The sequence below is a fragment of the Peromyscus maniculatus genome, chromosome 18 (assembly GCF_049852395.1).
Source record: "Peromyscus maniculatus bairdii isolate BWxNUB_F1_BW_parent chromosome 18, HU_Pman_BW_mat_3.1, whole genome shotgun sequence".
Lineage (NCBI taxonomy): Eukaryota > Metazoa > Chordata > Mammalia > Rodentia > Cricetidae > Peromyscus > Peromyscus maniculatus.
In genome coordinates, this window is record NC_134869.1 from 214222 (window position 1) to 241052 (window position 26831).

Below are 26831 nucleotides of genomic sequence, written 5' to 3' on the forward strand. Positions count from 1 at the left end.
AGACTGAAGTTTATTGAAAACTGTAGGGACAGGCATGCTTATGGTCTTAGGCTGCCACACATCCATTTCAGGGCTCTCATAGGTTCAGGATCCTGCCCCAGTCACTGACTGTCAGATTGGAACAAATTTGCTAGATCTCTTCTAGGCTGACAACACCTATTAAGCCAGTCTGATGTATTAAAAATTGAGAAGACCCTCCTGGGGGTGGAGGTAGGATGAGGAATCCCTCTTGATGGTCTGATAAGCAATGTTGGGAGGAACCTCATGACTAGGTGGAGTGGATGGAGCCTGCAGCAGGGGCACATGTTTCTGGTGCAGAGTGATTCTGTGCAAAACTAAAAAAGGAGAGAAGTGGTTGAAGCTGCTCTTTTACCACAGCAGATCTCAGATCATATTGAGAAAGTTCTTCCAGAGACTGATTTACTCTGGTGAAGCTCCTCTGGAATAGATCTGACTTCTGAGACTGACAGTGAGGCAGAGATTTAATGTGTAAAGAAAGTTATCCCCTGGGTCTCCAGACTGGAGCTGTCACATCAAGGGTAAAAAGAACCTACTGTCCTCTGATCTTCCTGTGTGTGTGGGAGGGGGGTGCCAGGTCTTACCCCACTGAAGCTAAGACATCTGGTTTTTAATTCCTCACTGAAACTAGAATCTCTCCATCTCATATAATTACTCATTTAATTAGATTACTGTGTGTTCCGTTTGAGAAATATCAGACTTGTGTTATTTTACTTTCTCGCCCAGAAAGTATAGAAACCTAGTAGGCCAGCATCAAATCATCACCTAAAACACAGGTTAAGGGAATGTGACCGTGTGGATTTATAACTGAGATAAGGCTGTTGTGAGACCCAAACTACTCTAAAAGTTCTCTACCTGGCTTGTGCATTGGTCATGGTTCCATTGGTCTAACACCTTATTGAATGAATTTCTATATATACAGAAGGCTATTTTTTTAGAATGACTTAGAGGCTGTGCTCCAGCTATTTGAACATTGGCTGGCTATGATGACAAAGTCCAAGAATCCAGTAGTTTCTCAGTCCACTACACTTGATGTCTCACCCATCAGTAGTATAGTCTGGAATGCCAGAGAAGTTGTCTCCAATGCCAGTGACGGAATGAACTTGCTAGCAAGGTGAGACCAAGCAGCTAAAGAGCAAAAGCTCCCTTCTTCCATTTCTTTATATGGGCTCCCAGTACAAGGCCTGGCTGATTACAGGTGGGGTTTTGGGGCTTTAAAACATCTGAGGTGAAGGTGTTTCTTTCTCCATCAATATCTAGATTAAAGGAATGTCTTCCTTATGCAAAGATCTGACTACATGTGTATCTTCTCTCTTCAAATTAAGCAAAAATACCTCACAGGTGTGCCCCTCAATATTTGGGTTTTGCTTAATTGCAGATGTAGTAAATTTCACAACCAATAAGAGCCATCACAACTTCACCCCATGTCAACTTGACACACAATTATATCTTTTTATATCATAATTAATTTCCAAATGGAAAATAACCAGGTCATAATAATCCCTAAACATGATATAATTATTCCAAGTACAAGACAAACACATTATGTATTAGACCAGCTCAAAATTATGCCTAGCATGATTTAACTATCCCTGTACAACTACAAGCACATTATAAAGTTAGAGTAAGTGGTAATGTCCCTTGAGGGACATTTTTTAATATCTCAAATTTAAATATGATAAACATCAATATTCTTCCTTCTTTTGTAATGAATGTTTTTATTTATTTGTTTATTTTTGTTTTTACATCCTAACCAAAATTTCACCTCCATCCTCTCCTCTCAACCCTCCACCCACCTCCACTCTTCCTGATCCACACCCATTCCTCCTCTTTCTTCTCTTCAGAAATGGGCAGGCCTCCTATGAATATCTGTCTGCCATGTTATATCTAGTTGTGGTGGGACTAGGCATGACCTCTTCTATTAAGGCTGGATGTAGCAATTCAGTAGGAGGAATGGGGTCCAAAAGCAGGAATTAGAGACAAGCTGTGCTCCCACTGTTAGGAGTCTCACCAGAAGACCAAGTTATACAACAGTGAAATATATGCAGAGTGTCTAGGTCAGTCCCATGTAAGCTACCTGGTTGGTGGTTCACTATGAGCCTAGGTTAGTTAGTTCTGTGGGATGCTTCTGGGGCTCCTGACACCACTATCAAATACAAAAATTTAATTGTTTATTCACTAATTTACATGCATTGGTATTTTTCCTTAATGAATGCCTGTGTGAGGGTGTGGATTCCTCTAGAACTGGAGTTACAAACATTTGTGAGCTGCATTGATTTTTTCATTATTTTAAAAATTAATTATTTCATATGATGAGTGTATGGAAATCTACCGATCAAATTTAAAATAGTAAAATATATCCATTTACTTATTTTGAGAGGGGGAAATACATACATACATATGACAGAGAATGAACATACACAACACATCATGCCATTCTGTCATTCTGTTTATATAGAGGTAAATGAACTAATTAGGAGGAATAAGCTCTTTCCTTCCACCCAACTGGGCATCTCATTGGCCCTTCCCTGGTACTATCCATGATCAACTCATGGATTTCTACCTTAGAGGGTTTTCTTGTGGTTCTGAAAGTTAGAAAATATTATTACTAAAGTGCATTGTGAAAAATTTGAGCTGAATTTTGTTTCAAATGAATGACACTCTTAATAAAAGCTCACTGTAGTGGAAAGAATTCTTGATGCGAGGAGGGTTGCTGTGTGTCTAGCTTGAAGAAACTGCTTGTCCAGAGTAATTCATGGGAAAAGGCAAAAGTGAAGTTACTCTGCCATGCAGGTAAGGGAATTCACTGGAAATAACCAGTGAAAAAGCACCAAGGAAGGTTCCAGGGTGAGTCATTGAAATGCCATGTTTCTTCTTGGCATTGTGCCTTTGAGAGTCTGTCCTTTGTGCCCCGTGCACTTCCCTGGTCTAAGGCTATTGGTCATTTGTGCTGTGCAGGCCCCTGTGGACAGTTCAGGTTTCAGCATTTAACCAGTTTCAGCAATCATCACATACTTTTCCCAATATAACATTCCTACAAGGATCAAAATTTCCAAGGCACTTCAGAAGTTAAATAGCCTTAGTGGTTATTGCATGTTTTAGAATACTAATGTCTCAGCCAGGCCGGGCAGTGGTGTTGCAGGCCTTTAATCCCAGCACTCGGGAGGCAGACCCAGGCGGATGTCTGTAAGTTTGAGGTCAGCCTGGACTACCAAGTGAATTCCAGGAATGGCTCAACGCTACACAGAGAAACCCTGTCTCGAAAAACCAAAAAAAAAAAAAAAAAGAAAGAAAGAAAGAAAGAAAGAAAGGAAGAAAGGAAGAAAGAAGGAAAGAAAGAAAGAAAGAAAGAAAGAAAGAAAGAAAGAAAGAAAGAAAGAAAGAAAGAAAGAAAGAAAGAAAGAAAAGAAAATCTTGGACTCACAGACTTAATCTACAGATATAAGTTGACCTCCTGAGTACCAACTGTGTGGATTATATACATTTCATTTAAAACATGAACTATCCTCAATACATGCACGCCAGGATGTGCCATTCACCATATGATCCAAGCTCTCATCTGAGTAACCAATGAATATGGACATAGCATAATATAAATGGCGTTATAATGCATCTTGTTGTGGCCTGATATAACTTCAAATCTTGACTTGGGCTGATATTTTTAGGAAAAAGCAAGTCTCAAAAATAACACAGGAGTAACCCTTCCTACCAAGGAGTTTGGACTAACCCAAAATCTGCTTCAGTAATTCTTTTCTACTTCTTTTAACAGAAACATGATCCATAATGTTTGTTTTTCTTACAAGATTTCAGAGAGTTGAACTTAATAGAAAATATTACATCAAGTGTGGAAATGATTTCTCAAAGAATGATCCCATTGTATTATATTTTAAATTTCAAGGATGATGTGTAATGCCAATCACTCAAGCATTAACAAATAAAGACTTTTCTCACACATTGTCAGACTTCCTCCTATATTTAATTTTCCTTATTCTGACTTTTCTTGATTAACATTCTAGAATGAACCATCTCATTCTGATCTTTCAATTGCAGGCACTTCTACATTTCATTACATCAAGTTGCTGCATCTCCACTTTACTTAAAAGATTCCAGACTAATTATTTAATGGGGTGTCCTTGTGCTGCTGAGCCCAATGCTCTGAGTTCTTCACCCAGATCTAGTTCTTTGACCAATATAGAAAAAAGGACAAATGTTCTGGGGACACTCTCTCTTTGGTGGACTCAGTAAGTACTGTATTGTATAGACTGAAAAACTGTATATATGTATGTAGGTACGTATGTACACATCTATCTATCTATCTATCTATCTATCTATCTATCTATCTATCTATCTATCTATCTATCTATCTATCTATCATCTATTTAACTTTCCATCACCTATTTCTATCTATCAATCCATCCATCTATCTACCCCTATCAATCCAGCCAACCTTGGATCTATCTTCTACAACTACTACTCTTCCTCTTCTATTTCTCCTTCTTCTTGCTCTTCCCTTATTCATCCAGGATATTATAACCACTTTTGCCTCCCTGAGTTTGTACAGTGCCTTAGTAAATATTAATTACATCATACAAATAAAAACTTTTCTTTTTTTTTTTTTTTTGGTTTTATTATTATTATTATTATTGTTTTATAACACCATTCAGTTCAACATAATAGCCACAGAATCCCCTGTTCTCCCCCTCTCGCCCACCCCTCCCCCCAGCCCACCCCCCATTCCCACCTCCTCCAGATCAAGGTCTCCCCCGAGGACCGGGGTTGACCTGGTAGACTCAGTCCAGGCAGGTCCATTCCCCCCTCCCAGACCGAGCCAAGTGTCCCTGCATAAGTCCCAGGATTCAAACAGCCAACTCATGCAACGAGCCCAGGACCTGGCACCAATGCACAGCTGCCTCCCAAACAGATCAAGCCAACTGACTGTCTCACCCGTTCAGGTGGCCTGATCCAGTTGGGGGCCCCTCAGCCTTTGGTTCATAGATCCTGTGCTTCCATTCATTTGGTTATTTATCCCGGTGCTTTATCCAACCTTGGCTTCAACAATTCTCGCTCATATAAATCCTCTTCCTACTCACTAATTAGACTCCCAGTGCTCCACCAGGGGCCCAGCCGTGGATGTCTGCCTTCAGATTCCTCAGTCCTTGGATGGGGTTTATGGCACCACTATTTGGGTGTCTGGCCATTCCATCACCAGAGTAGGTCAGTTCCTGCCGTCTCGCGACCATTGCCAGCAGTCTTTTGAGGGGGTATCTTTGTGGATCTCCGTGGGCCTCCCTAGCTCTCTGCTTCCTCCCCTTCTCACCTTCTCATGTGGTCTTCATTTACCATGGTCTCCTATTCCTTGTTCTCCCTCTCTTTTCTTGATCCAGCTAGGATCTCCCACTCTTTCCCTCGACTGTCGCCCTTCATTGTTCCCACTCATGACCAGGCTATTCATGTAGATCTTGTCCATTTCTCCGTGTCTTTTTTGGGGTCCCGTTTTCCAGGTAGCCTCACTGGTGATGTGAGTAGCAGTCTAGTCATCCTTGTTCCACATCTAGCATCTTCCTATGAGTGAGTACATACCATATTTGTCTTTCTGAGTCTGGGTTACCTCACTCAGGATGATTTTTTCTAGATCCATCCATTTGCCTGCAAACCGTGTGATGTCGTTGTTTTTCTCTGCTGAGTAGTATTCCATTGTGTATATGTGCCACAATTTATTTATCCATTCTTCAGTTGAAGGGCATCTAGGTTGTTTCCAGGTTTTGGCTATTACAAACAATGCTGATATGAACATAGCTGAGCAAGTGCTCTTGTGGTATGATTGAGCATTTCTTGGGTATATGCCCAGGAGTGGTATAGCTGGATCTTGGGGGAGATTGATTCCCAATTTTCTAAGAAAGCGCCATATTGATTTCCAAAGTGGTTGTACAAGCTTGCATTCCCACCAGCAGTGGAGGAGAGTTCCCCTAGTTCCACATCCTCTCCAGCATAAAGTGTCTTCAGTGTTTTTGATCTTAGCCACTCTGACAGGCGTAAGGTGGTATCTCAGAGTCAATTTGATTTGAATTTCCCTGATGATTAGGGATGTTGAGCAATTCCTTAAATGTCTTTCAGGACAAAAAAAAAATGTAATGGTAAAATACAACTATTTAGACATAGCCAATACTAGTAAGGATTAACTAATCAAATGCAGTAGTCACCATGAGATTCACAGTGCTGTGCTTAAATTGGAAGAGAACTGGAAACCTTAAAGCTTTTCATGCATTATTCTGTGCCATCCCCTTAGTATTTCATATGAGTTTTCAGTTCAGTCTAATCTTATCTGTACCTTCATTGGCCGCCTGTATTTCCGGCAGGCTGTCACATGTGCGATGACACTGGCATGTGTCTCTTTGCTGACATTGATTCCATTTACTTTGATAATGCACTGCCCTGGGTGAAGGCCAGCTGCTGCGGCCACGGTACCTTTAAAGATAAATCGGGAAAATTGTCAAAATCGAATGTCACCTGTATCAGATATAGAACAATGTAAGTGCTTTTAAACATTTAAACATTATATGCTTAAAACTACCTAAAATGTTCCAAATGAATCTTGTTCAGATAGCAATGCCCTCTCAGTCTTCCCGGTTCTTCACCCATGATCCTGAGTACAATTAACAAAATATTCCTCTGCCTCCACAAATATTATTTTGAAGGAATATTGCATAGTGACCTTCACGTTGCTCATCAGATGTTTCCCTTTCAAATATCTAGTCAATCTAACTTTCTAAATATATAGTTTTAAAAAGTGAAAGAGGCATAAACTATATTTACAAAATCCATAAATACTGAAATATTACTTTTGTTTTTCAAACACCAACAATTTTATGTGCATATAAAAATAAATTCTCTAAAAATCCTAAAAAAAAAAAAAAAAAAAAAACTTTTCTCTGTGGGTTTCATTCTCCATATTTCCCCACCCCAAGTCTTTGTAATCCCTTCTTCCACAACACTTGATAAAATGTGACATTCCTTAGATCTCTGACACTGTGACACTAAAAATCTTTTGTAAAAGAATGTTTGTTTAAAAATGCGATTTGTGCTTAAAACAAGCCCCAAATCAACATCTAACAACTTTATACTTTAGTAACTTGCAAACACACCATCTAAGTTTGTTTCTTTATATGACAAATGCAATTTACACATAATGAATTCAATGAGTTGAGATATTCAATGTATATTAGTTCTCTCCCATGAAGTACACAAAAAGGTTTTCTGACTAAATGAATTTTTGTTAAGAGGTAAAATCCATAGAATTTTCTAAATGGAAGTGCAAAGATGTAAAAAAAAAAAAGGCTAGAAAATAGAGTTAATCATAAGTTAGAAGTTTTATGGAACATAAAAAAATCAAGATCATATAAGAAACTGCTGTATTCATTAAAATTCCTTAGGCCAAAATTCAGTACACTTGTATACAATTAGAATGTAATTCTCTGTTGGGAATAATGGTGACAGAAGATGCCACTTAGATTCAACCCTTTATACAGAGAAAAGGAAAATCCATGCTAGAACTTTCTTTTGAGAGCCTTAAAATTGCCTGCAAAAAGAGCCTGTCTTTGTCAGGGAGTATTCCGTCTCTCAACTACTTGAATTAGAAAAGACGTTCAAAAGATCAATGAAACATCCTGTCAAAGCTTGGCTCATGGGACTGTAGGCTATGAGAACAGATAAGATCAATCTGAGTGCAACAGAAGTGGGAAAGTAGGTCATGCACTTACTTAAACCTCCTTGAAATACAGGCTATGTAATCTACTGATATCTGAAAGAAATTATTTCCTGATGGACTGGCTCACAGGAAGCATTGGGGATGCTTGGTTATCACAAGCAGAGGTCTCACACACACACTGGAAGATGATGAAGGAAGGATGGGTTTTTCCTGATAAAATATACACGAGAGAAGTAGTGCTTGGCAGCCAATTCACTGGGCATGATAGAGCACTGGGCTGTGCTTACAGAAGAGGTCCAACATAAAATGGTTGATTCGCCAGGAACTTCAGGACTGGTGTTTGCCTTCAGTGCCTTTGCAGAGCTCTAAGGGAGAATGTGAACTTGTAGAAACAACTAACATTTTTAAGGAAAGGGTGAAATGTTGTGTAACAATTTTCCTTTTTATGCAATAATTTTCTATTATTTTTGAGACTATAACTGCATTATTTTCTCTTCTTTCTCATCCTTCCAGGCCCTCACTACACTATTCTTTGCTGTGCTTCTAATTTATGACATCTATTTTCATTAATTGTTACTACATGCATATACATATATATGTGCATTAAGATATATATATATCCATATTTTTATATTTCCTAAATGTAAACCAATCATTCTGTATAGCTAGCATATGTTTTCAGGACTGACCATTTGATAGTGAGTATCCAACTGGTGTGTTCTTCCCTGGGTAGGACTATTTCCTTAAGTCTCAGAAAGTTCTATGAAGGTTCATAATACTCAGCAATTAAACCATGGCTGGGAAGGCTGAAACTTACAGGATTAACAAGGCCCTTCCACTCCCAAGGTTAAATAGGTGGTAACTAAGGAGAACTGAAGAAATGAGACCCTCTGTCTCATTCAGCTGCAAACAAGTCATGCCAACACATTCAGAGTTCCAGTCTTTATGAGTCACCCATTCTAATGTAAGCCTTTGTGATGCCACACATTAGAGTTATTCATATTCCCATAAGTAATCCCATACCTATACTCCTGTATTAACCTCAATAAACTCATTAATTTGAGGGAAAAGGGATTACACAGTCTTCCCTGAGAGGCAGATACATAAAGGGGAACTGACAAGTAATACAAATGGCCAACTTCTGGCTTCCTTTTTATTTTCTGTACTGAGACAAAGGCTTAGTAGGCTTTGTCTTCCACCAAAGGCTGCCTCTACCAACTGTTTGGTTCAGGACAGATAGGTATGTTCACAGTCAGTCCTGAACATGGTCACTTGAAGCTGCAGGCAATCACCCAAAGTCAGATATTGGGGCAAAAGCTGAAAAATCAAAGATGCAGAGTAGGAAGCCAATAGTTCTACCTTTCTTTCTTTCTTCCTTCCTTCCTTCCTTCCTTCCTTCCTTCCTTCCTTCCTTCCTTCCTTCCTTCCTTCCTTCCTTCCTTTCTTTCTTTCTCTCTCTCTCTTTCCTTCTTTCTTTCTTTCTTTCTTTCTTTCTTTCTTTCTTTCTTTCTTTCTTTCTTTCTTTCTTTCTTTCTTTCTTTCTTTCTTCTCTCTCTCTCTCTCTCTCACTCTCTCTCTCTCTCTCTCTCTCTCTCTCTCTCTTTCTTTGGTTTTTCAAGACAGTGTTTCTGTGTGTAGCTTTGCGCCTTTCCTGGACCTCGCTTTGGAGACCAGGCTGGCCTCGAACTCACAGACATCTGTCTGCCTCTGCCTCCTGGGTTCTGGGATTAAAGATGTGCACCACCACCGCCCACCTCTTTCTTTCTATTTATTTTATGTACATTGGTGTTTTGCCTGTATGTGTCTGTGCAAAGGTCTCCTGGAACTAGAGCTACAGACAGTTGTCAGCTGCCATGTGGGTGCTGGGAATTGAACCTGGGTCCTCTGGAAGAGCAGTCACTGTTCTTCACTCCTGAGTCATCTCTCCACCCCCAGCCAATACTTCTTAACCCTATGAAATACTCCACCAAAAGAGAGTAAGTACCTCTCTCACCCCACCTTATCACACTCTCTATTTGCCCAGCTCTATCACTTCTTTTCTGTCTGTCCAGATATCCAGACCTCTATAGTTAACTAATGGCTAGCTCCTCCTTCTGATTTTCAGGCAAGCTTTGTTAGAGCACAATAAAATATCACCACATTTCCCCTTTTTTTGTCTAAAGCAAAAAAGGGTTATCACTAATATAAGAAAAACTACATGTAATAAGTTCAATAACTATATACAATATATAAGGCAATAAATACACTAAGTACAATAACTATATACAATATATAAAGGCAATAAATAATTCAACAATGTCTAGTCCATTTGGACGTGACAAAATCAGAAAAAATACTCCATTATCTATCCTATCTTCGTGAATCCAAAGGACTGTGTCTAATTCTCCTTCTATCCTAATTTGTATTACCAACCAAAAACTATCTTTTGATGTCTTTCAAACTTATACACTTTACACCTCTTTAGTGAGTTTCTTTTCCAAATTTCTTCAACAAGGAAAACTATAACTATCTAATGTTCAACTCCTTCAGAGACCTGAGAAGGAAATAATATTAACTGAGTAAACAGGAACTATAACTAAGTGACTTCCACAAAATGTGAGAAATAACAGAAACAGCTGGTTGCCTGGATAGTCACTCAAGATTTCTCTGCACCATTGGGACATCCATCTTTGGCCTACAGGCCTAGCATATCTGTCAGACTCATTGCAAAGCAGGATTTTCTGAAGGGCCTTTCTACTTTGTCTTTGCAAGGTGCATCAGTCCTTTTTTTTTTGTGTCCTGCTTGTCCATTTTGGACAGCATACTGTCAGCATTGATGTAAGGTCACTTTCTTACCCAGTGGCTAACTTTGCCACAAATAAAGTAAACACTATATTGACTTTCTTCAATGCCCATTGTCTTCTTGAAGAAGATGGATACTGTGAGGAGCCTACATGTTTCTGACTCATAAAAAAGAAGAAAAAATCTATGTTATCATTTTTCAATGCCATATTCTGAAGATCTCTGAAGTGCTTTAAGATGACCTGTCTATCTAAAATATATTTCTGCTTGACCTTGAGAACAGACCTAATATGACTACAGGTTTGATTGTAATGACTATCTACTAAACTGCATTTCTTTATTATCCTAAATAGTTGGCAATAACTTTCAAGGACTGAAAACTGCATTGCACTGTGAAATGAACTGTATAGGCATGATACATTGGACAAGACTAGAAATATATGTGGAAGTATTTTCTAACAAAATCAATCTCAAATTTCTATCAATATACATAATTTATATACAATATACAAAAATCCATTCCAATGTGAAATATTTAAAACTAGTAGTTCCATTCTAAAAGAAGATTCAAAAATATAACTTTCTATATTACCATATCTATATCCTCTCTTTTTTCTTTTCAGAGTAGATTCAATAATCTACCCTTTGACCTACCTTTTCTATATCCTTTTCAACACATGAAAGTCTGTAAATGGAATTTACTATATATATAACTACAAGAAAAAATACCCACATGATCATCTCATTAAATACTGAAAAGTCCTTTGACAAAATTCAACATCCCTTCACGATAAAAGTCTTGGAGTGATCAGAGATACAAGAAACATACCTAAATGAAATAAAGGCAACATACAGCAAGCCTACAGCCAACATCTAACTAAATGAAGAGAAACTCAAAGGGATTCTACTAAAATCAGAAATAACACAAGGCTGCTCACTGTCTCTATATCTATCAACATTGGACTTGAAGTTCTAGCTAGAGCAATAAGACAACAAAAGGAGAACAAGGTGGTACAAATTGGAAAGGAATAAGTCAAACATTCACTGTTTTCAGATGATATGACAGTATACATATGTGACCCCAAAAATTCCACCAGGGAACTCCATCAGCTGATAAACACTTTCAGTAATGTGGCAGGATACAAGATTAACACACTCAAAAAAATCAGTAGCCCTCCTATATACAAATGATAAATGGCCTGAGAATGAAATCAGAGAAACATCCACCTTTACAATAGCCAAAGACAACAAAAATTCATTGGGGCAACCTATCTGATAAGAACTTTAAGTTTTTAAAAAAGAAATTGAAGTAGATATCAGAAAATGGAAAGCTCTCATATGCTCTTGGATAGGTAGAATCAACATAGTAAAAATGGCGATCTTACCAAAGGCAATCTTCAGATTCAATTTAATTCTCATCAAAATCCCAACAAAAGTCTTCACAGACCTTCAAAGAACAATTTTCAACTTCAAATGGAAAACCAAAACCCAGGATAGCTAAAAAAAATCGTGTACAATGAAGGAATGTCTGGCATCACCATCCCTGACCTCAAGGACTCCTATAGAGCTATATTTAAAAACAACTTGGTATTGGCATAAAAATAGACACATAGATCAATGGAACTGAATCAAAGACCCTGACTTTAATCTAAAGACATATGAACACCTGATTTTTGACAAAGAAGCTAAAATTATACAATGAAAAAAAGAAAGCATTTTTGACAAATGGTGCTGGCATTCACACATGCTAGAATGCAAATTGATCCTTTATCTGTGCCCATGCACAAAACTCAAGTCCAAATGGATCAAACACCTGAACATAAATCCAATTACACTGAACCTGATAGAAGAGAAGTAGCACAGACACTGAGAGCAACAACTAATACATGGGACCTCCTGCAACTGAGAAGCTTCTGTAAGGCAAAAGAGACAGTTAACAAGACAAGATGACAGCCTACAGAATGGGAAAAGATTTTTACCAAACCCACATCTGACAGAGGGATGATCTCCAAAATATAAAAAAAAACTCAAGAAACTAGACATCAAAATACCAAATAATCCAACTTAAAAAATGGGGTACAGATCTAAACAGAGAATTCACAATAGAAGAATATTAAATGGCCAAAAGACATTTAAGGAATTGCTAAAAATCCTTAGCCAAGAGGGAAATGCAAATCAAATGACACTAAGATACCATCTCACTAACAACCTCATAGCTTGAGTGAGCTCTACTAACACTGGGGGAATCTTCATAACTAACTATGTAACTTTTTTTGATCCCACCAATCTCTAAAGTTCTGAAGATCTTCCCTGGGTGAATATTCACTTCAGAGGTCTCATCCCTACTACCCCCCTTTATCCTGACCTCATTTCTAAGCATCCTTTCTTTCTCAAATTGTTGATTATTAATCTTAAGGAGGGGAAAATCCAACCCTGGACAGTGCATGCGAAGTGAGTTTTCAACTTCACTTAGATAAAGTTTCTAATGAAACAGAAGCCTAGATTTCTGGCTTTGGAAGGATGTAGCTAGAGTTTTCCTGCCTTGCCCACAGTCAGGACAAATCTTTGTCACCCGCCAGTCCCACAGCCACTCAGACCCAACCAAGTAAACACAGAGACTTATATTGCTTACAAACTGTATGGCCGTGGCAGGCTTCTTGCTAACTGTTCTTTTATCTTAAATTAACCATTTCCATAAATCTATACCTTGCCACGTGGCTGGTGGCTTACCGGCATCTTCACATGCTGCTTATCATGGCGGAGGCTGCAGTGTCTCTCCGCCTCAGCCTTCTGCTTCCCACAATTCTCCTCTCTCCTTGTCCCACCTACTTCCTGCCTGGCCACTGGCCAATCAGTGTTTTATTTATTGACCAATCAGAGCAATTTGACATACAGACCGTCCCACAGCAGAAGGAGGCTTCCATTGTGAATCCAGAGGATCCTGAAAATGGCACCTTGGTTTCAAGTCACTTTTGGGTGAGGTATGTAACAGGGATGAAATAGCTATACCAGGTGACATCAGCACATGGACATTCTACTGTATCCTGGAGAGCCCTGGCATTCCATGTGATGTCACCAGTGTTGTGGCAACGCCAACTGTCATTGGGGCATTTGTGCAGTGTCTCGTGTTTCACCTACAGACATGCTGTCTAGACTGAACAGGATTCTTGGGAGACAGGATGGAGAGCACAGGGAGACCAAAGGGAGGCAGAAGGAAGATGACCTTCAGTCTCCATGTCACACATCAAGAAATAAATGGTTCTGGGGAAAGCTCAGTGAGTCCTGGGAAAGGGATGGGGAGCTTCTTGAAGGAGGAAGGCTTGAGCTGTTCCTTCCAGGAGTGGGGCTAAGCAGGTGAGAGTTTCTGAGAAGCAATGGGCCTACCTGCTCCTCTGAGTTCTTCAAGAGCAGAACAAAGTTGAGGATTTTCAAGGTTAGTTTGGCAGAAAGCCAGGGATGGTCAAGGCTGCAGCTGTTCTGTTGAGGGCCCTCTGCTTTCACTCTGAGTGGGAAGGAAGCACATGGGAACTAAAGAGGTTTCAGTACCAGCCGAGCAACTCACACACACTGGATGTCTTTTGGTGTGTGTCACTAATAACAGAGAGAGTAATGTCCCCTGGCCAGAGCTAGAGGTTCTCACATTTTAAATAACAACCACTAGCAGGGCAGGAGCTACCAAGTATTGCTGCATGTCAGTGACCCCTAAGGTTTCTGAGTTCATGCCCTCTCACTAGCCAGTCATCTTTCCTCTACCTTGAGTGCAGGACTGGGACATCACTCTTCCTGTAAGTATTTGTTCTTGATGTCAGAGGGCTCACCTGTGGATGCCCAGTTCATAGGTATTTTCAGTCACACCTTTCAGTGGCTGATAACAAGTTCGCTAACCTCATGATGGATGGAATGTATTCTCCTGAAGCTTTTGGTAAAACTTTCATCTTTACCTATGTGACTTATCATTGCTCTGACAGGACCCACATAATCCTCCACTATCCTCATACATTGTAACTGCCCCGTGGATCTTCTCTGATGTGCTTATTCACCTCGTGCAACTGATCTTCCTTCCCCATTATACTGAGCTAATTTCTTAGCATCCTTTATTTCTCATCTTGTTAGAGATCATCAGGAAGAGAAAAGCCATTCCTGGGCACAGTTTGGAAAATGAGTCTTGCCCTCCATACATGATGAACTATTGAATTAGAATGAAATAGATTCTAATCAATCAGAGAGATCTCAGGATTGGAAGGAGGAGGTGCTGAAGGATTTCCCCTGTGTCTCAGGGAAGGCTCCTGGAAAGGGCAGCTTGGCTTTTGGTGAATTGGGGAAGAGTTTGTTATCAAATAGATAAAGGTGTTGGCAGTGACCCTACAGTCCCTTCTCTGGAAATTCTATTATATCCTGGAGAACCCATGGCATCTTTTGTGAAATCACCAGTGTTGTGGCAATGCCAAATGCCCTTGAGGCATTCATTAAGTGTGTATACGGTTCACCAATCAACATGTTGGCAAGACTGAGCATACTGACTGGAAGAGAGATCTCTGGTTTTTTAGGGAGGAGTTAGGCCAGAACTGGACCTTCTAGTAATGGGGTTCAGTAGCTGTAATCATCTGAAGCCATGCGCCTATGCTGCTTCTCTGGGTCCCTAAAGAGCAGATCCAAAGTGGAGGTTTCTGACGGTTAGTTGGCAGAGGGCCAGGAATGGTCAAGGATGCAGTGCTGTGCTAGGACCTTTTTCAGTTCATTCTGACTGTCAAAGAATGCCAAAGGAGGCACAGAACCACTAATGAGGTATCAGGGTAGCATGTTGCTGCACTTTATTCTCAGTGGATTTCTGTAGGTTTCATGGATATCTGATATAAATACCAGAGAGGAAAACTTTCCATCCATGTACCCAGGTCTGAGACATTCAGTGTCTTTTAGTCCTGCACACAGGTTATCGGGCAGGGAGGTACAAAGCACCAGGCAATCCAGGACTTTCTTGCATCACATCAGGTATCACCTGACAATTCCAAACCAACATGACCTGCCTTGCTTATGCCTTTCAGGGACAGTGGGGCTGCAGGAAGGCCTGAGGCATATATCTATCCTCAGAGATTGGAGACAGACACATGACTTATGGTCCCCAGTTTAAGGATAGATGCTCTGATTTTTGAGGGCTTCACTGGGTGCCATGCATTTCCTCTTCCTCAGGACTCCTCTTGGGACTCCACATGGTCTCTTGGCCCTATGCCATTCGTCTGTACAAATTCACTGTGTTTATGTACCTACAGGGACTACTAGGAAGGCATCATCCACACCCTTCTTCCTCACTGAGCAGGAGAAGCAGCTGAACCAGGTAGATAAACTGACCCTTCAGCTACAGATGATGACCAATGAGAGGAATGAACTGCTGGAACTCCTGGCCCTTTATAACAACAATGAGTTGAACAACAGGTATTCATCATGCCCTTTTCTCTGGTAACTGTCTTGACCCTACTGTGTCCTGAGTGCATTTGAGAGGCAGAACTGAAGCCTGTAGGAGTGAGATAGGACACAGGCTGTTCTGATTCCTCCAAATGAAAAAGCAGAGCCTGTGGCCTGAATCACAATCTACAGAGGGGCTGTAGGGAGTAAGATCACAACATGCATTTCAAGAGGCCTTGACAGACATCGGCTTTTAGGAGATGCTTGGTGCTCTGGGTTGAGTGTTTATATTTGACTATCTATTTATTTTTGCTTTTTGCTCTGGGAACAGGCTGAAAGGCCTTGTCGTCCATCTGTGTGTCTGGAAGGCTTGGAGTTCATCCCTGCTCCTCTCTGGTCTTGTTCCTTATACTTTGAGGCAATGCCCCCTACGTGCATTTCTTTGACATCCTGTGTGTGGGTTCATGTGTGTGAAGTGCTCTCTAAGGGGCCCAAACATTGCAAACATGGCAGTGGCAGGTTTTGCCCTTTTCACTTCCCTTTCCCTTGATAAACCACTAGATTATATTCCTAAATTTAGTCCCCAAAGTCCATTCCCTTTTGTGGACACTGACTCATTCTTGAAACTAAACACCAAAGTTCAACAATCAAAATTCATTACTTGGTTACACTGGCTAACCTGTCCCATCAGAGCTCAACAATTTACCCAGCACAGACTTAAACTTCTCTACTTAAAAACCCACTGTTAAAAAAGCCTGCTGCTTGCTGTGAGCCTTCGCCTGCTCAAGAGACAGGCTCCCAAGCTATGCTTGCACTGCTAGGTTAATAAATCTCCTTGTGCTGAGGATTGTGTGTCTGAGTGTGTTCTGTACTGGCTCTGAGAGGCTCACTTACTGTGTGTGTGTGTGTGTGTGTGTGTGTGTGTGTGTGTGTGTGTGTGTCCTTTCAGATCCTGAGAGTCAGAGATTCATAGTAGGTCTGAATATTCACATGTCTCAAGGATTTCTGGTGATGGAAGTGCTGAGGCCAGGGAGCCCCACATTGAGCATCACTGCTCTCAGCCTTTGTGCTCATCCTGGTCCCTCATTGGAAACCCCTTGGGTGTTTATAAAGCCATCTGAATGTAGTGCCTCCCCATGGCAATACAGATCATGAGTTCTGGGTATCCTTGTAAGGAGAAAAATCTCTGTTCTCAAGACAGTGGGAATGTCATTTCAGATTTCAGATACACCCCCATCTGTGGCACAGACTGCTCAGACCTTCTTAGCCAGCTAGTCTGCTCCTAGAGGTCTACTGAGGGAGCTCATGTAGCCCTGTCTCCTTCCCTATTGACACCCAGCCTTTCCTGGCCATGGGACAGTGAGGCAAGTCTAATGCACATCAGGAGGTCCAGTATAGAATTCATGGTGTGACATCCAGTGGGCTAGGGTAGTATAAAACAGAATCTTGATTTATGTGGTTCCTGAGACCTGTATTCATGGGGTTCTTTGCTCCTGGGGCCATGCCCTACCACAGGCTGAAATATGAGCTGAAGATGCTGAAAACACAGCATAAGAAGGAGATGTCAGATGTAAAGAAATTCCCCAAGGAAATTTGTGAGGCTTCGTACAAGTGCAAGGAGCTGAGTGAGCACACCAACTCCTACCGGTGAGTGCCTAATTTAGATGGGACCCCTGAAATTGTTAAGGACTCCTTCTGGTAGTCTGAAGTTTTTCCAGTCCTGCCTGATGCATCTGTCAGGAGGAATCTGTCCCATCCACCTCCTGCAGCCAAATGGTCCCAAAGACACACACAGAGGCTTATAGTACTTACAAACTGTATGGCCAATGGCTTAAGTTTCTGGCTAGCTAGCTCTATCATTTTAAAGTAACCCATTTCTATTAATCTATGTTTGCCACATGGCTGCTGCATGGCCAAGCTGCTGGCATGTTTCTCCTTGGGTGGCAGCTGGCATCTCCTCCACCTCTGACTTTCTTTTCTGTCTCTTCTGGATTTTTCTGCCTGGTTCCATCCTGCCTTGCCATAGGCCAAAGCAGCTTATTTATTAACCAATGGGAGTAACACTTATTCACAGTATACAGAAGATATCCCACAGCAGCTTCTTCCCTTCTTCACCTTTGAACAAAGCTGGGCTGTGGTTCTAGACTGTTTACCTCTTAGCAAGCAGCCTGCCTTATAGCTCTTAGACTTCTGCCTCCTAAACTGAGTTCTCCTAAGAGTGAAGAGTCTGAGAGCCCCTCCCAACATTTTCCTGTCAACTTCTGGAGCTTCTAGAGGAAAACATGTTTTGCACCATGAATGTTTTCTGTGGCTCTGGCAGGAGCTTACAGAGCTGGTTTCTATGGGAAACATGGATGGAATGTATTCCCATTGGGTCCTCTGTCCCCCTTAGGGCATGGTTTTCCTCTACCTGCTCATGTTTCCCCAATATGGTGAACAGTTAAGCACCAGGGTGTGTGTGGAGGAAGTGGGGGATCCAGTTTTCATAGGTACATGGATCCCTTTTGCTGTCAGCGTGTTCAGAAGTAGTTTGAATCTTTCTGTAATTTGCCTATTCTCTGGCTTTGGCCTGCACCTGAGTGATGCTGCCATGGCTAATGCCGGTTCCTGCCCAGGGTTCATGGGGATGGGGACATGGGACCTTGTAGGAAGGATGGTATTAGGAGGCAGGAGTGGCAGATGGAGGTAGAGCTCATCATTTTTGGTGACATTTCAGCACCCTCTACTGTCAGCTCCTGAGTGAATGGACTCAGCTAAAGGAAAAAGTGAGCATGTTGAAAAAGAACAACAGAAAGCTGCATGGGGAGCAGATTTTACTACAAGAGTCCTGCAAGGAGGCAAGGAGGCTCTGTGAGGAGGCTCATGAGAAGATCTATGACCTCTGCACAAAGCAGCAGCAGGTAGGTTGAAGCAGCAGGGCCAAGATGCCCACTTGTCTAACCATACACACACATACACACACCCATGTAACTCTCTACTCACTTATCCAAGTGACCCATCCCATCCAATAGTTCATTTCTGTAATCATTCACAAGTCTTTCTGAGGAGTTAGCCTCTTGGAAGGCACTGCATGACTGCCAAGGAAACCCTACTGCTCTGCTAGAAGCTGCAGTCCATTGAGGGAGAAGAGTAAATCACATGTCACTCACCTATGTGTCAGTATGGTAGGAGCGGTGTTATGATGGGAGTCACTTAGGGAGTAGCACAGCGATCCGAGTGAGTGAGGTCAAGGGTCTGGGTCTCATTTTCTTGGCAGGGGTCATATGAGATCAGAGGCAGGAACAGCATGGAAGGAGGAACGTCCCCTACAAAAATCAAGCAATGGATCTATTTTAAAATTAATAAGTAGAATTCTTTTCTTTCACGGCATAGAAGTAACTTCCCAGGAAATGTCTGGTTTGTCTTACTGGCCTCACACATGGAACCTGACATTTTGATGCTCACTCTATCATATTTATAGCTGTGTCTTAGGAAAGACTCCTCCTAATAGTTGTATAGAATATTGCATTTCAGGAAAGTGCTATGGGTGACCTAAGTAGCCTCCTACTGACATAACTGGGGCGGTTTTCACATCATATGTACTGTAATCCAGTCAAAAGTTGTTGGGTAATGACAATGGTGATTTCCATTCGCAAGTGCAATCAATGTCTTTTGTGTCAGAATCTGGGCAGGTTTAGTGAGGAGACTATGATGGGTCAACTTGGATCTATCAGGAGGCTTCATGTCCAGCCCTCTTCCATGAGCACTTGGTCTTGTGTGGTCAAACTCATTTGAGCAGCGGTTGCTATTTATCTGTACAATCAGTGAGTCTGCTACAAAAACTGCCCTAGGAGGGGAAACAAGTTCAGGCCAGGGCAGAAAAGCCTGGCTGTGTCTAAGAAGCTGGTAGACAGCAGGGAGGACCCACTACCTCTCCCTGTAGTACAAAAAGAGTTGCAACATTCCAGCCTCGTCCCTTCCCCTTCTGGGTTCAAGAGAGGTGTGTGTGTGTGTGTGTGTGTGTGTGTGTGTGTGTGTGTGTGTGTGTGTGTGTATTTGTGTGTTTTCTTATGTGTAATTTTGTGGGTATGAAAATATGTGCTTGAGCCTCTATGTGTATGTTCACTCACTGACAGAACAATGGGACATCTTTAAGAATGGTGGAGACAGATTTGAATGAGAAAGTACTGTGCCTAATCTGGTTAGTACCACTTTGCATCAGTCAAAGAACAGATGGTGTTGTCCATCATTCTGCATGTCCACACAGTTAACTACAACAAAAGACAGAAAACTGATGAAGGCTAAAAGTTCTTCAGGTATTTTCAGGTTTTTCAGGTTGAGGCAGAATTATTTATCTGCAAAGAAATCCTCGGGATAAAAACAAAGTAATAGGGTCTATAAAGGTGAGAAAGAAGCTACTGAGAGGCAGGAAAGGCTGCCTGAGAGTTTGTGTCCTTCTCTGTTCTGGGTGAATGGTGGCTGACCACTGATGACTTCCCTGCATCCTGTTTTGTTTTTCTCCTCATTGTCTGCTGCCATTTTCCTTTCACCTTTCCCTAACCTTGGTTCAACTAACCTTGTCCTTGGAGCTTGGCCTGGATTTTATTCCCTGAGAAATTCTGCACAGCAGAGGTGCTTGTGACTGCATCTCAGCCCAGCAGAAGTCCCACAGCTATGCTGAGTTGTGAGAAGAGGCTGTCTCAGTGCACCCCTTAGGCTCATCACACTCTAAAGCACCCACTCCATGTTGTGTCTGCAGCACTCAGAAACTGCTTTTATTCCAAACTTCTTCATACTGAGTTAAAATCGGCCTGATGGAAGGTTGGGAGAAATGAGAACTATCAGATATTGGTAGGAGTGTAAGATGTTGTAGCCCTGTGAGAAGCTCTTTAAAATAATTCAGAATATTGAATGCAGATTCCAAGTGGACCATTGATTCCAGAGTGGAAAGTAGGTGTCCACAGAGAAGAGAGGACAACAGGGTTACAGCAGGACTCATCAGAACACCCCCAACTAGAAACTACTCAGATGCACATCCTTGATGAGTGCAAACATACAATGTGGTCCATGGAATATAGTTAAACATGGAATAATACATGCAATCCTTTCGCTGAGTTAGTCAACCTTCTGTTACTCAAAGAAATCCCAGACACAGTCATCTTACTTGGAGGAAAGGTTAATATAAACTCCTGAGTTTAGAGATTTTCTAGCTTCTGAGCATGTTGCTTTGGGCCTAATTTGAGACAACCTGTGCTTTAGAGAGCTTCTTTAGGAGGAAGCTGCCCTCCCTGGAGGCACTGGGAAGCATTGAGTGAGAGCAAGGGGCTGGCCCATTGCCATCCAGTGGTCCTGTGCTGGGGAACTAAGCCTTCAATTCACAGACTGGAGAACTTGCTAGGAGAGCTTGGATTACTGGTAAATGATCCCTGGGGTTCACCTGTCTGTGTACAGGTTTACAAGGCAAGCGTTACATTGACTTATCTGCATACTGAATTCTTCTCCCAGATCCCCAGGCATGCATGTGTTATACAGACACACAGGCAGGCAACACCTGCACATATAACATAAAAATAAAATGAAAAATTATCTAAACAGAGTAAAAGTACACAATCTTCTCCACATCACTGTGTTCAGAGGACCTTGCGTTTTCCTTTCTCTCTACTGGAATATGGGTAGAGAGGCTGTGGGTTAATGAGAGGTCACTTTCTTCTTCATAGTATCCCAGGTGATCTCATATTACATCAGTGTTATCTGGTAAAGCAAATATGGAGACAATGTAGTGTGCTTGTATGTGTGCATCCATGTACATGTGTGTGTTCAAGAGTGTGTGTGTGTGTGTGTATGTGCATGTGTCTATATGTACAGGGGTGCAGGAAACCCTCTCCTAAAAACACAATCTTCTAATGAACAGGAACATCAAAGACTTGAGGAAGATCTTCAGTCCCTGATGAAGCAGAAGGAGCTGCTCACCCGGCAAAGGGACTTGGCAGCAAAGCTGCAGCATCACTTCACTGTGTCCCAGATGAGGTAAGAGCTCAGGCTTCCAGAAGCAGGGGGATCTAAGTGGGTCCACTGTACCTGGATCTCTGTCCTCTTTGAGTTTCTGTTCAATTGGTAAAGCTCCTAACCACAGCCAGTGAATGAACACCTCAGAGTGTAATTGCTGTCTCAGTCAACAGGAACTTATGTTCAGGAAGCAATATGCTTTCTCCTTGGTCTTATGGGGATTGTGTCCCCTTCTTCCCTTCTGAGAACTCTAGTATGCTCCGAGTATCTCAAATCTAACATTAGATCTCCTCCTCCAAATATTCCATGGCATCCAGAAACCTACAAGGGGAATCATCAATCATGAAGGAAAGTGTGTCCTCCTGCAACTTTATTTTCCATCAGGAACATCACGTTTTGAGATAATTGTCTACCCTTTGGCAGATTTGAATACAGCACACTCCTGCTGACTGCAGGCTCTCTGCAGTGCTTATCAGTTTCTCATGCGAAGATTTACTCTGGTCACAAACAGAGTAGGAGTTGACAAGCTAATCCCATGCAGGGGTATGGGCTGTAGGATTAATCAGTGCCTTCTCTGCATTGCTGTGTAGGCTCCACTAGAGGACAGGCATAGAGTTGTCCAAGAGGTTCTCATTCACCTGGTATCTAATCAAGGACAGCATCATTTCTCCTGACCTGTTCCTCAGACCTTGTCAAACTGATATTTCTCAAAAATGATGTCTTTGGATTGCTGGAGAAATATGCTGTTTCTTCTAATCCAGCACAGTGTGTATTTTCCAGTTCAACTTCTAGCAGTTTTTAAAAGTTGAGGAAAAAAATCCTGCCCGGGTTCTCTCTGACCCTTTTGCCTTGGGGAAGCAGGGAATGAACTCAGATGAAAGGTAATGCTCGATTGTCTAGCTGAGTAGATCTGGTGAGGGCTCAAAAGCTGACATGCAGGTCCCCACCAGGCTTGTGTTCCAGCTGTCTTTCTCTCCTAGGTTTGAAAACCTCCAGCAGGAACTGGAGCAGACCACAGCCCAGGATGAGAGCCTCCTGCAGATGGAGCTGCTGAAGCAGAAACACTATGTCCCAGGCAAGTAAGCCACCACTGAGCCCCATCCCCAGCAGCCAGGGTGTTCATGGGGTATGTTTCCTTCCTTAACTTTTGTTTACTAGGAATGAATAGGCCCTGATTTTCTTGCCATGTGCACAGCAAAACTGTTTCTGAATCATATTTTCTTTTCTGATTTTCCCTGACAGTACCTGTTAAGGAGACTGGGAAGGCTGGAAGAAGCCAAAGACACCTTGAAGGCATGACATTCTACACTCCAGGTTCAAGGCCTCCTCAGAAAATGCCACCTCTTTTCAGCTTTGAACTCACTCGTGAGGCAAATATCAACCTACCATGAGGCGGTCCAGCCATAATCGGATCCACATCTGTTGGCTCACTATCCCCAGATAAAAGTTTGTGTAAAAACAAGTCTAATATACAGAGAACACAACACAAATTACTAAGAACCCTGACTCCATATGTGATGGAAATCTGACAAGGAATACTGTGTTAATGTTACACTGCCATCCAGACAGACCACACCAAAAGCATAAGATTCTCTCTAGTGCAGTGCTAAAGCTGAAGCCATGTCATGGGCAAGTGTACTGAAGATAACTCACTACAGAGAATATGCCAGTTCCTCACCTCTTTTGCTCTTCCATAATGAAATTCCAAAGGAAACTGAAATTTTCCTTTTTTTTTTGGTTTATATCTTAGGATATTTATGCTTAGGTTTTTTGGTTTTATTCATTTTCGTTTAAGGTTGTGTTAATTTTTGTTATACTTTTCTTCTTGTCATTGGTTTAATAGTTTGCTAAGGCTATATACTGTATATAATGACTGCTGTTTTGAAAACTCCCATTGAGTAAAATGAATGTATTTTATGAATAAAATAAATTTCAAACTTTTCATTCTAAGACTCTTCTTTTTATTTCCTGATTTCCTTTATACAAGTTTAATGAGCGTTCTCATTTCCTGAGAGGCCTGGATTTTAAATTAAATTCCACCTGCATTTTAAATTAAAAAGGTTTGTTAGCTGTCTGTCCTGTGAGTCTTCTGAGACAGGAATAAATGCTCTTAGATGAGGTTTCACATGCCTGCAAACCCAGAAATCACAGGCTTGGATGTATCTCAGTAAGTTCCTGGAATCTTGGGCTGCACACAGATTTCCCAGCCATGGGCCTCGGGGCTACACAAGTGGGTGGCGACTTGGATGTTGGTTTATAGCCTACCTCATGGATACCCACTACATAATAGAAAAATTAGACATATTGTATCCTTGAGGTCATATATTTAGCTAAGAGTAAAATGTTGTACACTGTACACACATGTTCACGGAACTTCATGTAGACCAAATTAAAGGGAAACACAAGTATATTGTTCCAGGCCACTCAGGAAATGAGAATGTTCATTAAACTTGTATAAATGAAATCAGGAACTAAAAAGAAATCTGCCTCTGGTTTTCTTGAAATATATCATGAGTGATAAGTGAACAGCAGAGCTGATTTCCTGCAAGACAATTTTGAATATTTTGTGGCGCTTTTGTTTATACTTATGGGTGTTTCGCCACTACATACATGCAATTCCCACAAAGGCCAGGTGAGGGCAGAATCTACCTGCATTTTAAATTAAAAAGGTTTGTTAGCTGTCTGTCCTGTGAGTCTTCTGAGACAGGAATAAATGCTCTTAATGGATGAGCCATCTCCACAGTCCTGTAATAGACCCTTGTCCTCCCAGCCCTGTGTGCTGTATTAGGTGGATTGGATCACTCCCCACCAAAGACTGAAGTTTATTGAAAACTGTAGGGACAGGCATGCTAATTGTCTTAGGCTACCACACATTCATTCAGGGCTCTCATAGGATCAGGATCCTGCCCCAGTCACTGACTGTGAGAATGGAACAGATTTGCTAGATCTCTTCTAGGTTGACAACACCTATTAAGCCTGTCTGATGTAATAAATATTGAGAAGACCATCCTGGGGGTGGAGGTAGGATGAGGAATCCCTCTTGATGGTCTGATAAACAATGTTAGGAGGAACCTCATGACTAGGTGGAGTGGATGGAGCCTGCATCAGGGGCCACATGTCTCTGGTGCAGAGTGATTCTGTGCAAAACTAAAAAAGGAGAGAAGTGGTTGAAGCTGCTCTTTTACCACAGCAGATCTCAGATTCTATTGAGAAAGTTCTTCCAGAGACTGATTTACTCTGGTGAAGCTCCTCTGGAATAGATCTGACTCCTGAGACTGACAGTGAGGCAGAGATTTAATGTGTAAAGAAAGTTATCCCCTGGGTCTCCAGACTGGAGCTCTCACATCAAGGGTAAAAGAACCTACTGTCCTCTGATCTTCCTGTGTGTGTGGGAGGGGGGTGCCAGGTCTTACCCCACTGAGGCTAAGACATCTGGTTTTTAATTCCTCACTTAAGCTAGAATCTCTCCATCTCATGTAATTACTCATTTAATTAATTACTGTGTGTTCCATTTGAGAAATTTCAGACTTGTGTTATTTTACTTTCTTGCCCAGAAAGTATAGAAACCTAGTAGGCCAGCATCAAATCATCACCTAAAACACAGGTTAAGGGAATGTGACCATGTGGATTTATAACTGAGATAAGGTTGTTGTGAGACCCAAACTACTCTAAAAGTTCTCTACCTGGCTGGTGCATTGGTCATGGTTCCATTGGGATAACAACTTATTGAATGAATTTCTATATATACAGAAGGCTATTGTTTAGAATGACTTAGAGGCTGTGCTCCAGCTATTTGAACATTGGCTGGCTATGATGACAAAGTCCAAGAATCCAGCAGTTTCTCAGTCCACTACACTTGATGTCTCACCCATCAGTAGTATAGTCTGGAATGCCAAAGAAGTTGGCTCCAATGCCAGTGATGGAATGAACTTGCTAGCAAGGTGAGACCAAGCAGCTAAAGAGCAAAAACTCCCTTCTTCCATTTCTTTATATGGGCTTCCAGCACAAGGCCTGGCTGATTACAGGTGGGGTTTTGGGGCTCAAAACATCTGAGGTGAAGGTGTTTCTTTCTCCATCAATATCTAGATTAAGGGAATGTCTTCCTTATGAAAAGATCTGATTACATGTGTATGTTCTATCTTCAAATTAAGCAAGAATACCTTACAGGTGTGCCCCTTCATATTTGAGTTTTGCTTAATTGCAGATGTAGTAAATTTCACAACCAAAAAGAGCCATCACAACTTCACCCCATGTCAACTTGACACACAATTATATCTTTTTATGTTATGATTAATTTCCAAATGTAAAACAATAACCAGGTCATAATAATGCCTAAAGATGATATAATTATTCCAAGTACAAGGCAAACACATTATGTATTAGACCAGTTCAAAATTATGCCTAGCATGATTTAACTATCCCTGTACAACTGCAAGCACATTATAAAGTTAGAGTAAGTGGCAATGTCCCTTGAGGGACATTTTTTAGTATCTCAAATTTAAATATGATAAACATCAATATTCTCCCTTCTTTTGTAATGAATGTTTTATTTATTTATTTTTGTTTTTACATCCTAACCAAAATATCACCTCCATCCTCTCCTCTCAACCCTCCACCCACCTCCACTCTTCCTGACCTCCATCCATTCCTCCTTCTCTTTTTTCTCTTCAGAAATGGGCAGGCCTTCTATGAATATCTGTCTGCCATGTTATATCTAGTTGTGGTGGGACTAGGCATGACTTCTTCTATTAAGGCTGGATGTAGCAATTCAGTAGGAGGAATGGGGTCCAAAAGCAGGAATTAGAGACAAGCTGTGCTCCCACTGTTAGGAGTCTCACCAGAAGACCAAGTTATACACCTGTAAAATATCTGCAGAATGCCTAGATCAGTCCCATGCAAGCTACGTGGTTGGTGGTTCACTATGAGCCTAGGTTAGTTAGTT

At 41.4% G+C, this 26831-nt stretch overlaps 2 protein-coding genes across 13 annotated transcripts in view; one reads left to right on the forward strand and one right to left on the reverse strand.

Moving 5' to 3' along the window:
* LOC121826150 (uncharacterized) overlaps positions 1 to 26831 on the reverse strand; it is a 219419-nt gene that overhangs the window by 69992 nt on the left and 122596 nt on the right. For 11 of the 12 annotated variants that reach the window (XR_013045760.1, XR_013045754.1, XR_013045758.1 and 8 more), the window contains one exon: positions 19054 to 19209. The gene's annotated coding sequence lies outside the window, so the exon portion shown is untranslated. Of the gene's footprint in view, positions 1 to 13888; positions 14007 to 19053; positions 19210 to 26831 lie in introns of those variants that run through there. The other variant, XR_013045755.1, reaches the window with a different exon arrangement.
* Positions 13585 to 23832, forward strand: LOC143269346 (disks large homolog 5-like). Its single transcript, XM_076554417.1, has 7 exons — positions 13585 to 13779; positions 15772 to 15934; positions 17420 to 17551; positions 18621 to 18804; positions 21795 to 21910; positions 22870 to 22964; positions 23132 to 23832. Exons 1-7 carry the CDS (start codon positions 13647 to 13649, stop codon positions 23278 to 23280), a joined length of 972 nt encoding a protein of 323 aa, XP_076410532.1. The 5' UTR covers positions 13585 to 13646; the 3' UTR covers positions 23281 to 23832.